Source organism: Actinia tenebrosa, unplaced genomic scaffold, assembly GCF_029948245.1.
Source record: "Actinia tenebrosa isolate PJP-AT-01 unplaced genomic scaffold, QUT_ActTen_1.0 PGA_scaffold15__27_contigs__length_11533743, whole genome shotgun sequence".
NCBI lineage: Eukaryota > Metazoa > Cnidaria > Anthozoa > Actiniaria > Actiniidae > Actinia > Actinia tenebrosa.
Genome location: NW_028292575.1, coordinates 553381 through 566091, shown reverse-complemented (window position 1 = coordinate 566091; position 12711 = coordinate 553381). Strand labels below are relative to the sequence as shown.

The following is a 12711-nucleotide window of genomic DNA, read 5'->3' as shown; positions in this document are numbered from 1 at the left end:
CGTGATTTTTAACATGCTCTGCCAGATAAATGATAAGTATCATAATTTTAGACTTGAATAATATAGAGTTTCGCGCGCTGTGATTGGTCGAGCGACCGGTGATTCTGAGACGATAACCACTTCTCGAGCGGTTATTATGAGGTTTCCCAAAGTTTACCAGATCGGAAGTATAAATACTAAAAGGTTTTCTTTTAATCCTGAATTTCGTCTTTTCTCCGACATTCAAATCTAAAATTATACTAAGACAATTATTCATCTCGGGCTCTGCGAATAATTTTTAAGTGGAATTCCTATCAAGAAAATTTATTTTTCAGTATTGTCAAAATTTCCCAGCAGGGGTTTACTCGAGTTGAATTTATTTTTTGCCAAGTTCATGATTATGTATGCATGTTCTAAGTATAGCGACTGTCTTTTAAAATCGAGAAGACGATTTCCGTTTGAAAGTCTATAATTATCGTCCACCACTTATCACAGACACAGAATACGATTTAACTAGTTTTTGTTATCATTGAAAATATAATGTTCTTAATACTCCTACTTCTAAAACCCCCGCTGTATTCACTTTGAAGCAAAAGTGAACCACACATGGCTGAGATGAAAATGAACCGTTTGTCTCATTATATTGCATTATTAGACGATAATTTACTCTTTTGTTAATTCATTTTTCTACTCATTACGATCTTTTTTCCTTGCTTCGAATTTCATATCCTCATTTTACTTCTTTACTTAACACGATTATATGTTTTACCCATTTATTCGAAATTATTCACGATCTTCATTTTCCACACAAATTCGGTCTAGCGATCGCGATTATTACGTATTCATTGCTATCTAAGCCAGTTTTTCCCCTTAGATACCTAGGATTAGGATATCGATATTTAAGAGAAAATACGACTACGTGTCTTTTCTCGCCAGAGTTTTTCTTCACAATTAGTTATTTGATATTTTCTTTTTCATTTGTACGTTCGCGTATAAAAGCATGTACAATAAGTGAAATGGGAAAATAAAATTTTCGACTTAATTCTTAAAAAAATGATTTGAAGAGAAAGTGTCTCTGGTTAAAGCGATTGAAGAACACTGTGTTGATGGCAACTAACTTCGACTTTCGGAAGATCAAGCAACACGAACACGTGGTGCCCGTTTGCCAAAATTTTTCTCGTGTTCTTAAAAAGAAATGATTTGAAGAGAGGGTGCCTCTGGTGACAGCGATTGAAGAACACTGTGTTGATGGAAACTAGCTTTGATTTTCCGCGAAGGCCGAGCGCGGCAAACACGAAAAATGCCGCTTCGCATAATATAAAGTTTATACGATAGCACTAACGTCTTCCAGTGGAATAGATATTTCGTTTCAGATATTGATACTTAATAGCGATTTCTTCTTCTTTAGCCAGGATGCACTTCTCTAGAATTTCAAAGTGAATCCATTTGTGTGCGTAGGGGGAGGGGGCGGGGGACCGTACATTTGAATATCTTATTGACGGCTGTTTACTTCGCCTGACCACGCACCTGTTTCAGGATTCCATCATAAATGTAAACAAAACCGCAGAAAACTTTATCCTTTTGGACACAAAAAAGCAGTCAACCAGAAGCCTTTTGTGAAATATCCAGCTTGAACTGACATTTAGTAGGATATTAGCCGTAACTTCAAATCACAAGATTTTTAAGGTCTTGAAATACTGAGTTATGAAATTGTTGTGAATATTGGTCTCTCACTTAAAACAAAAATCGCCCATGCTTTCAAAGTCGAGACAAAAAGACCCAACATTAATTGTTTTTGTGTGAGAAGTTGAACCACACAAAACAGGAAAGAAAATTTCAACCCACAAATATTTTTAAGCTTATAGTTTTGGTTTGTGCAATTTTTTTTTTTTTTACCCGCTGAAGAACCCGCGTTGAACGGAGTACACTTGTCAGTGATTGGTCTTCAGAAACCTAAACAACATTCTTTGATACATTGCGAGTTTCTTAGTGATTTCTCATGGATTTTTTATTCTGAGATATATAAAAAAAGCTTATCGTGTGAAACATGGACGACGAAAATGATCCTAAACAATTTCGCTTGGTTAAAGAAGATGAAACTGAAATCGCCGAAAAGATAAGAGAACTCAAAGATCTTTTAATAGATGCCTCTGAATCTGAAGTTAAACCAGATGAAGCCAATGTTTTGAGTTGTTTAGGTCTGGCGTATTTTAAAATAGGAAACTTTGATTTAGCAAGGCAGTATCAAGAAAAATACCTGGCCCTTGCTACGGAATTAGAAGACGAAAAGGGAAAAGCAAGAGCGCATTGTAATTTAGGATGCATCAATAAAGCATGTGGGGATTCTCTTCAAGCAAAAGAAGAGTTTGAAATTGCACTGACAATCGGTATTGAGTCTGGAAATAAGCGCGTTCTAGCAAGAACGTACAACAATCTTGCTAATATCTATGAACTAGAGGGAAATTTAAACGAAGCTCTGGACTGCCATCACAAAAGACTTGCCCTATCACATGAACTCAAAGACACGAATGGTATTGGAAAAGCTTGTGCTAGTTTGGGGAACTTGTATCATGTGCTTGGCGACTTGGAAACAAGTATACATTACTATCAAGAAATGCTCAAGATCCTACGCGAAAAATTACGTAAGTTTTTATTCACTAGACTAAATATATTCTAATACAGCTTTTTTAATCACAACTAATCAGCCCCATTGTCCATTTCCACGCTGTCTATCTATCTATCTTTATTTCTTTCAAATATTTTTTGAAAGGGCTTTTTTAAAATTTAAGATTACGAAGATTCTACGCGAAAAACTTAATTTAAATTAAGTTTTTATTCACTAGACTAAATAAATCCTAATACAGTTTTTTAAATCACAAGTAATCAGCACTATTGTCCATTTTCCACGTTTTCTACTACCTATCTTTCTCTCTTTCTTCCAAATATATTTTGTACGCTTTAAAAAAATCTAAAATCAGGATTCTACGCGAAACATTACGTAATGTTTTTATGCAACTATTAACTAATTAAAGTTCTTTTTTCAAAACTAATCAGTACTTTTATCATTGTCCACGTCTTCCACCTTGCGTATCTTTTGTTTTCTTTCTTTTGTTTCAAATTTGTTTAAAAAAGTCTCATATAATTTTATTTAAGATTATCAAGAATTTTGTCAAAGATAATAAAATTGTCGCGACTGATATTGATGCAAAACCTGACGGGGTTTCTATGGTTTTGGGTAGTGTTCGTTGTTAGACAGTTTAAGGTAATCTGTTAATCATATGAAACGTTAATTGCTATCCAAGATTTATGGATTCTAGAGTGCATATTGTTTGTCACCGAATCTTGCAACAGTTTCTTTTCTTTATTTAAGAAAGCGGATCCCATTTGTTAAACAGGCAAACCCTGATTATTTTTCATTGTTGCTGTTTGTTTTTTTATTTGTTTTTCGATCAATAGATTTTGACTTTTGGATATTATTCACTCTTGGGTTTAGGGTGATTTATGTATAATTATCGTATCGTATAGTAGCAAAGTGCAGCCGTAGCAGCAGCAACACGAGCAGCAACAAAAGCAAAAACAGCAAAAAATGTAGTTACTACTTACTAGTAGGGGAAGCAGTAATAGTTGCAGTAGTAGTAGTAGTAGTGGTAGTATTGGTAGTAGTAGGTAGTAAAGGTAGTATAACGATATAAGCGCTAGCGCTTGCGCAGAAGCAGCAATACTGAGCTTCAGATTGGAGAACGACAACGAGAACAAGTTTACATGTTTTCAACTATTACGCATGCGCCAGAGCGGGACAACATCGCGCCACCTTGCCTTTTTTCCGTTGCTCGGAATTAATTTTTTCCTAGCAGTTTTCTCCGTCCCATTTTTCCCCCGTATGGCTGTGCAATATTTCACGTGAAGGACGAGCCGTGATGTGCACGTGATCGTGCTGTGCCCGATCATTTTGATTGGATAAGCAGTTAGTGATTGCGCGCGCTGTGATTGGGTCAAGGAAGGTCGTCAATACTGTATCGTGATGTTGCCGTGTGCGGAACCATTTTACTATCTTACTAAAGCTACTCCATATTAGTAGAAATGGTAGCGACAGGATAGAACATTGGTTAGTTATATTTTCCTTTTGATGTTACGTGTGTGGACTGTCTCGTGGTGCTATATATAGACTGTCTCTTGTATTTATAGAGTATAAGTGTTTGACAGGAGATACGGACGGCTAAAGATACTAATATTCAGTTGATATTGTCATGTTACTACCTGCTTAAGATCTTTAGTTAATTTATGCTTAAATTATGGTATAAAATCGATTTATTTTTCGTTGTCGATAATTGGTTTTTAATAAATTAGATAAAATATAAGATAAAATTTAAAAAAGGAGAAATAGGAATGGATGCACGAATAAACCAATAAAGCCGCAGATGAAAACGAAAGAAAGAACAAGTGGAATTGAAGAAAGAAGGAAAGAAATTAATGGATAAATTAAAGAACGAACGGACGGATGAATGAATGAATAAATAAATAAATGTATTATTGAATAAATGAGTGAATAAATGATTACGGCCGTCAATACATACATGCATTCTTTATTTGCAACTCCCAATATGGGCTTTTCAGTTACAATTCATAAAATCTGAAATATTTATCTATTTATATAAATGATAAAAATATATTACAAACTACATTTTATTTAATAGACCGTTTCTCAAGGTTGCGTGCGCAGCCAACTTGACGGGCCACACGATACTAGTACAGGAGCTTTATAATGAGAATTATCATATATTTCTATTAGATTTTTCAATAAAAAAATTATCATATCGATTATTCTTATTTTTAGATATAAAACTGGCTTATCAAATTTACGGAATTTGCGTTTTTGGGTTTTGTGGCCCGTCATGTTGGATGCGCACGCAACCTTGAGAAAACAGTGTATTCTAACAAAACATAGCATTAATTTTAATCCAACATTATGTTTAATCAGTTTTCATTTCTCGTGGACATTCCGAAAATGAGACAATAATGATTCTTTTGTTAATGTTTTCTTGTGTGAATGTGATGGTTTTCTTAATAGCTTTTTTTTTTTTTTTGTCAGGGGTTCAAGATACTTTAGCAGAAGATTCTGATTCTGAAGGTGATGATGCTATTGACCTTGATATGGTCACCATGCAAGCACTAGCGTAAGTAGAACGACTGGAATACGTGAAACAGAACGAAAGAGGTGTCATCGTTTTCTTTCTTTATCTTTTCTTTCTGTTAATAACACTCACTTGTTCTCTCTCATCTACTAATCTATTCTTATATCCTCATTCCGTTTATTTATTCATTCGTTCGTCCGTTCGTTCATGACTCTATCCTTTACATGCATTGATACTTCCAATTCACTCTCATCCCATCCATCCGTCCATCCATCCATCCATCCATCCATCCATCCATCCGTCCGTCCGTCCGTTTCTCTTCTTTTCAATCTTCGTATTTAATATTTATTTCGTTTTGGGTCACCGCAGAATATCATATATTATTTAAACTGTCAATAACAATCAACACAGGTAATTTGGCATGAAAAGTTATTTTTGTACTTAGTTTTTGTAATTACTTTCTTTCCGCGTCCGCCACACATACTAGAGCAATACAAAAAGTATTTTAAGGCTCATATATACCCAAACCCCACGAGAGGATATATGACCACACTATCCAGTGCTAGAAAGATATTGTAATCAAATATTTATAGCGTTAGCCAATAATGGACTGATGTACTTTATTAAAACGTAATGCGAAAATAATATCCGTGAAGAGCAAACATATGGCCTGTCTTTAGGGTCATTAGTATATTAGGTCGGTTTTTTAGCTTTTCTTAGTCCAAGTCATGCATCAAATCCTTGAAAAATTATTTATCAAGTTAAAATGAACCTTTTTTTTTTTAAAAAAAAGACCTTTTTCAAGTCACAAATTACCGCTGTGTCTCTTGATTACAAATTCATTTACTCTGGGTTAGCCTCATCTCAGTGTCAGAATATTTACAAATACCAACGGTAAAGTAAATGCGCAACTTTAACGATACAAACACTTGGAAATTACTTACATTCACTGGAAGATGAACAGACGAACGAACAAGCGAACGGATGGAAGATGGACGGACGCACGGACGGACGACGGACGAACGGCCGGACCTGTCTCAAATTCATTTGTTTAATAATTAAAAATGTTTGCCTTGCAGAGATGCTCAAGAAAAACTAAAAGAAGAAGAACGACGAAAGGCAGGCGAGAAAAAAGGAAAGGGATTATTGAAACTACACAATCCATTCAAAAAGACAGACGCCAAAAAGAAGGAAGAAGACGCGGGAAAAAAGGACGAAAAGAAAAAAGAAAAGAAAGACAAGAAAGAAAAGAAAAAGAAAGAAGCCAAGGAGAAAAAGTGATATATGAAATTGCGCACATATATAATAAATATTCATTCGCTAGTAACGTAACACTATTTGATAACAATTCGTTTTTTTTAACAAACGTATTGCTGCGCTTGCTCGGGCTTTCTCTTTCTCATCTTTGAGGAATATGAGACAATACCAGGCAAGCAATATTTCTCTCACGATCTTCTCACGAATAGTTAATTCACCTCATTCGGACCGGAAACTATTCGGAGTTTCTAGCCTTTGCTTTTAGTTCAGTGGCACATAGCGCATGCGCCTTAGGGATCACAGGACGAACGTAACGAAAACACGAAATTTCTTTATTTTTATCTTGAGTATCCATAGGAAGCCCGAGTAAAGTTATAACTTTAAACTTTATTCATAATTTAGTTAAATAAGAAAAGTACCTGTTGAAATTGTAAATAACTACCAGCGCGTCATAGGACTTGTCACTTTTTTGATCACTTCCAAGATTTTATAGCTCGGGTATCCACAGGAAACCCGAATAAAAACATAACGTTATACTTAATGTTATTCATAATCTAGTTTACTCAACAACAAGTACCTGTTATAAAAATTAAAATTATAAATTACTAGAGCATTAAAACTTGCCATTCTTTCATGATCAAAATGATGAAAAATATTTTCCCATACAAAGAAAACGATCCGAATCAGTTTAGATACCTAGAACAAACCATGGCGGATATTTTGGCCACAATTAACCGGCTAAAAAACATCCTCAAAGAACTGGAAGACGAAGAAGATGTCGAACACGACAAAGCTGTCATATTTGGATACATTGGTGTTGCATACTTTAAAATTGGATACTATAAATCATCGAAGAATAACTACGAGAAACAGTTATCATTAGCACACGATCTTGGGGATAGAAAAACGCAAGGGACAGCTTACACGAATCTAGGCTGTCTGTATAGTAGAACTGGGGATTTAGCCCAGGCGTTGGAGTGCTTTGAGAAGTCTTTGATGTTGGCACGAGATCGTGGAGATAGGAAGTCGATCTCCAGAAACTTGAATAATTTGGCGAATGTTTACGAACTGAGATCTGAGCTGGGCGCTGCAGTGGAATGCCATGAGGAACGGCTCGAAATATCCCGTGAGATGAAGGATTTGGATGGGATATGTAAGGCCTGTTCGTGCTTGGGTGGTTTATATAGAGCAAGTGGACAACTGGCTTTGAGTATTGAACGATATGAAGATCTACTTGAGGGCCTTCGAGACAAACTTAGTAAGTAAATATTGAACTCGATCGGATTGATACTACTACTCTGAGCGAGCTGTTTTTAAAATTTCTCTTGCTTTTGTTTGGCTACAAGTTTTATGCTTTCCAGATCAGTAGAGTTTTTAGCTTTTTGAGCACGTTGGAGAGGCAAATCTTGTTTTCTTCTCTGTCTGATATAATCATGAATATTTATCTATTTATGATTTATAACAAAGTTAGTATAATTGATCTTAACAAAGCAGAACAACTTTGAATGTCGAAAATAATGTTCACATAAAGTCGTGTACTGTATCTCTCCTCGCACGAAAAAAAGGGAAATCGTGTTCAAGGGTTCACGGCGTAGCGGTAGTGCACTCACCTCTCCCCCCCTGGGGTTTCGGGTTGGATTTCTGGACACGCGAGTAGAGTTTATGTTATTGGGTCCCTCTCTTGATTTGATGGTTTTCTCCTTAATTTTTTTTAACGCTAGCAAAACCTAACAAGCTAAATTCAAATCGATCTGTGAGTTACCGTGCTCTGACTTCAATCAACCCAGAGGCTGTGTAAAGGTATCGATAAAGTTTAGTCAGATATATGGAAGGGGGTTTTCTTTTTACTTCCGTCAACCATGCATATTCAACATACTTGTTACACATTACTTGTTTCTTTTCGTTCAGGGATTCAATCTGTGTTAGCTGATGACGTATCTGACAGTGATGATGATGTTGATGTTGACGAAATAGCTTACGAGATCATGAGGTAAAGCTAAGAGAAATGACAGGGCGTATCTGGGTCATGTCCACAGTAAGTCCGGATAAATTTGAAAACGCCGTTTTAGGACAAGCCTGCGTAGCGCACCGAAAACGCGTAAAGTTTTTCGTCCACACTTAAACGCTTGGAACGTTATACAGAACGCCATTTCAGTTGAATTCGGTCATCACCATCATCATCACTACGAATCATCACCACTATCATCATCATTACCATCATCACTGGCCATCATCACCATCATTATCATCATCATCATCATTATCACTGGCCATCATCATCCATCCCAGAACAGCCAAATTACACTGCCAAGCATGCGCAGATTGCTTGCGTTTCCAAAAAGTTTCGTTTTCCTGGCCGTCCACCGAAACTTCTTGCCGGCGTGCTGCATTTTGAAACAAAAAGTATCCTTGTTAGTGACAGAAAACGACGCAAGGCAAAAACGCAAAGAATTGCGCTTTTAAATTAATTAATCCGGATTAAAGTACGAATGCGGCTTTGGTGTGCGTGTTGCCTTATGTGATACATTTTATACTTTGGTTCGATATAAGATCAATATCAATGCTTTCTTTTACAGAAGTATATTTTCGTTTTTCAGGGAAAGAATGGAAGAACTGAAACGCTACGAAAATGTAGCCCCAAAGAAAACCACAATCACTGAAAAAATCCAAACATCGTGTGGAAATATAGGATTTTTAATGAAAAGTCTTGTCAAACGATAAAGCTTGGCAAAAATGGTGACAGCGGTAGGAGTGATTTAGAAGATAATTTGGATTTACATTTTGTATCACTTTAGAAACGAGCGTATTAATGTGACTAGAATAGAATTGGCGCAGATATTTTGAAGGTTTACCGCAGACCAACATGAATGTAAGCTCTGCACTGGGATAAACAATGATTGATGATGCAAGTTAATTTTGCTTCACTGAAATTAATTTTTATTAATTTGCGCATAGAATACGTAAGAAAAACGGCTTGTACGTGTTAATAAAAAAATAGTTCAGTTGTTGACAGCTTTGATATTAATCTTCTTCTTTGCCGATGCATTGTTCTTTGTTGTTATCTTCGTCCTTATCTTCAACAACAGAAGGCACATCAGAATCAACAAATGATTGATATTTCATTGGAAGCACTCCTTTGAAATACACCAACAAGACCAGTGGAACAGCCAAGGCTAAAATCCCAGCCGTCATATAAAAACAAAAAGGTGGAAAGTGCAGTACATTCCGGGATGCCGGGTATACGGTATTATACACTAGAGGAGCTAAGAAACTCGCCAAGGCTTCGATCATCCCGACCGCTGAAAAAATCATTCCTTGTTTGTCCCTCGGTGTCAACTTGGAAAGCACTGTGCGGGTGCCTGCAGTAGACATGGCTTGAAACACTCCAGGAACTAAAGACAGAAATAATACTAAAGTAGATGTCGTAACAGCAACCATGATGCTGTTTAAAATCCAACTTATTATCCCAATTAGGATCATGACTGAATCCGAGCAAAACCTCTGAAAGATTTTTGTTCCCACTACCAGTCCAATGGCCTTGGTTGCGGTCTGGAGTCCGTACCATACCCCTACGAGGAGAGCATTCCAGCATATGGGATGGGCTTTGAGGTAGATGATTATAATATCGTTGAACGCTCCAAACACTATTAATAAGAAGGCTAGCAGACCCACACCTAATATTGGTTTTTGTCTTAACATGTTTGCCATGTTTGTGATGCTTGAACATTTGAATGGGTTCAATCGGGTAGCTTGTTGGGTGTCGTTTGAGCATTTTGACTCTGGGAGGACGATGATTGTGTAAAGAAGGGCGAAAAGTGCCATAGCAAAGGCTCCCCAAAATGGCTGCTTGTACCCTGAAACAAGAAAAGACTAAAATTATCGTAATGAATTGATGGGTAAACAACTGGATGGATCAGTGGATGGATGGATGAATGGATGAATGGGAGATCGGCAAGTGAATGAGTGGATGGGTTAATGGATGGATGAATAAACGGATGGAAGAATGGGTGCGTAGACTTATGAATGAATGAAAAGGTGGTTTGGTGAATACATACCTCCAGAATGTTGTACCCAGACTCCACTCACAAAAAAAGACACAGTGCTCCCAACATAGATCATAGCCTCAAGAACACCAATACGGAATGCACGATTCTTGGAATCTGTGATATCAGAAATGTACGCAAATCCGCAGAGCAAGATACACGAGAACGATCCAGAGAGTCCAGATATCGCTGACCCAATGAACAGCAAATAGTATGGAAGGGCTGTAACAAAAAAAAAAAAAAAAAAAGGATATAACGTGATAGTCGTTACCATAGCAACAATTACACCTGTAGTTTGAACCAATAAACAACAAGTACGGAATGTCTATGTTGCGTGACATTTGTGACAGTTAAAAATTCAAATTTAATTTATTTGTAATTTCTTGACAATTTGAAATAAAACTTAATACACCTTTTTTGCGACTGATCAGACCACAGGGAGCCCTGTAGCAATGTCGTATGTCTCTTTATCTAATAATATCCATAGTGCTCCTTACCGTAATTAGAAACACAAACCACTGACAAGTTTTGAATGACGAATCCTGCCAACGAAAGGATCAAAAGAGGTCTTCTTCCAACCCTGTCCGTCCAGGCTCCATACATCACCGACACCAACACTGACGGAATTGTATCTAGGATACGAGAATATATATATTTTCAAATTCAGCATATATTTGAAATACAAAAATCCACCTTCCAGTATGCGAGAAACTAGGACCTCGGGCTACCTTTGGGAACCCTTTTAGATAAACTTCAAATGTTGGAAATTGTTGCACTTACGATACGGCCTAGTTTTTGAATTATTGATTCGAGTTATCTCGACTTTAAAAGTCAAATGTTGGAAATTGTTGCACTTACGATCAAAAAAGCCTAGTTTTTGAATTATTGATTCGAGTTATCTCGACTTTAAAAGTCAAATGTTGGAAATTGTTGCACTTACGATCAAAAAAGCCTAGTTTTTGAATTATTGATTCGGGTTATCTCGACTTTAAACGTCAAATGTTGGAAATTCAGTGTTGCACTTACGATTAAAAAAGCCTATTTTTTGAATTATTGATTCGAGTTATCTCGACTTCAATAGAATTTCCACTTCAGTACTGAAAATTAGACCTCAGCTAATTAATTCATTAATCATTAATATCACAAATAAATAACCAAAAAATTAAATAAATAAATCAATTATTTCGCGACAACTATTGATGTTTAATGATATTCAACATCTCGGCACGCGTCAGCTGAATATTATATATTTTTTATATCTAGCAATTTACAGTAAGAGATTTCTCTTCGTATAAAGAAAACGATACCAAAGTAGAAAATTTCAAGAACAAATCAGCAATAGAAGTAATAAAATAAAACTACATTTTAGTACATAAATTTCATTTAATTGTTTATTGGCATGTCATAAGTGAATCAGGTGATCTTTAATTTGTAATTGAAGTAATATTAATTTAGCGAATTTTATCTAAGCAATTTGATGTTTTCACATATACTTACTTGTTATACTCAAGAGAAGCAGAATATACGACGTCCTTGCTTGAACTTTGTTCTCCAAATTCGTCAAATCCGAATTCGTTTCGGTCAGACCAAGAGTTGATAAACTTACATTTCTAGCTGAGGCCGTGTTATTCGGGTCACACAATTCATTACTCAAAGCCTTGGTAAAATTATAGCTATTGCTGACATAGTCGTATAGGAACTGTTGTAGCAAGGGCTTTTGTAGAGCTAAAGATGCCAGGTAACAGAGCAATACTGGTTCAACAGTAATTATATAGCGAAGAGAAATTATAGTCCGGATGATTGAAAACTCGGCCATGTTTATCTGCTGTGACTGCTGCTGTTACGTAAGTAAAAAGACACAGGGATCCCAATGATAGTTTTGAACACGCCAGGCACGAGTGACTGGAGTTGAAATCGTAAAATCCTCTGGAAAAAATGATGTCTTCGCCACATTAAATCCAGAACTCGATATCACATGAACGTTTCAGAATTTCTAAAGTGTTTGAATGTTGGTGGTCAGACAAGAGAAGTGAAATATTTTGCGATCCAAGATCTAATATAATGCCTCTCAATTATGGTAAAAAAATAATATTTGATTTTTGCAAAATTTCAGCATAAGATTACTAGTTATGTATGCTAAAATAAAAATTACAGGATAAAAGTTTCAAATTTGGCGTAAAAAAGTTTTTGCGATCCGTACGATCCAGCTAACCGACGTCCAATCCATTCCATCTATGCACGGTTCCGGATTTTCCAAATATAAAAATCACTCAAAATTCAAAATTTAGCAGCATAAATCA

At 36.1% G+C, this 12711-nt stretch overlaps 3 protein-coding genes across 3 annotated transcripts; 2 read left to right on the top strand and 1 right to left on the bottom strand.

Annotated features, from left to right (window-relative positions):
- The first annotated feature begins 1897 nt into the window (after positions 1 to 1897).
- Positions 1898 to 7002, top strand: LOC148910781 (uncharacterized). Its single transcript, XM_089030201.1, has 3 exons — positions 1898 to 2621; positions 5069 to 5153; positions 6191 to 7002. The coding sequence occupies exons 1-3, from the start codon at positions 2027 to 2029 to the stop codon at positions 6390 to 6392; spliced, it is 882 nt and encodes a 293-aa protein (XP_088886327.1). The 5' UTR covers positions 1898 to 2026; the 3' UTR covers positions 6393 to 7002.
- Positions 7002 to 9380, top strand: LOC116288862 (uncharacterized). The gene is made up of 3 exons (XM_031695728.2): positions 7002 to 7626; positions 8277 to 8358; positions 8966 to 9380. Exons 1-3 carry the CDS (start codon positions 7002 to 7004, stop codon positions 9087 to 9089), a joined length of 831 nt encoding a protein of 276 aa, XP_031551588.2. The 3' UTR covers positions 9090 to 9380.
- On the bottom strand, positions 9279 to 12265 carry LOC116288872 (proton-coupled folate transporter). Its single transcript, XM_031695736.2, has 4 exons — positions 11909 to 12265; positions 10909 to 11043; positions 10424 to 10633; positions 9279 to 10222 (listed from the first exon to the last, which is right to left on the bottom strand). Exons 1-4 carry the CDS (start codon positions 12225 to 12227, stop codon positions 9390 to 9392), a joined length of 1497 nt encoding a protein of 498 aa, XP_031551596.2. The 5' UTR covers positions 12228 to 12265; the 3' UTR covers positions 9279 to 9389.
- Positions 12266 to 12711: the final 446 nt, after the last annotated feature.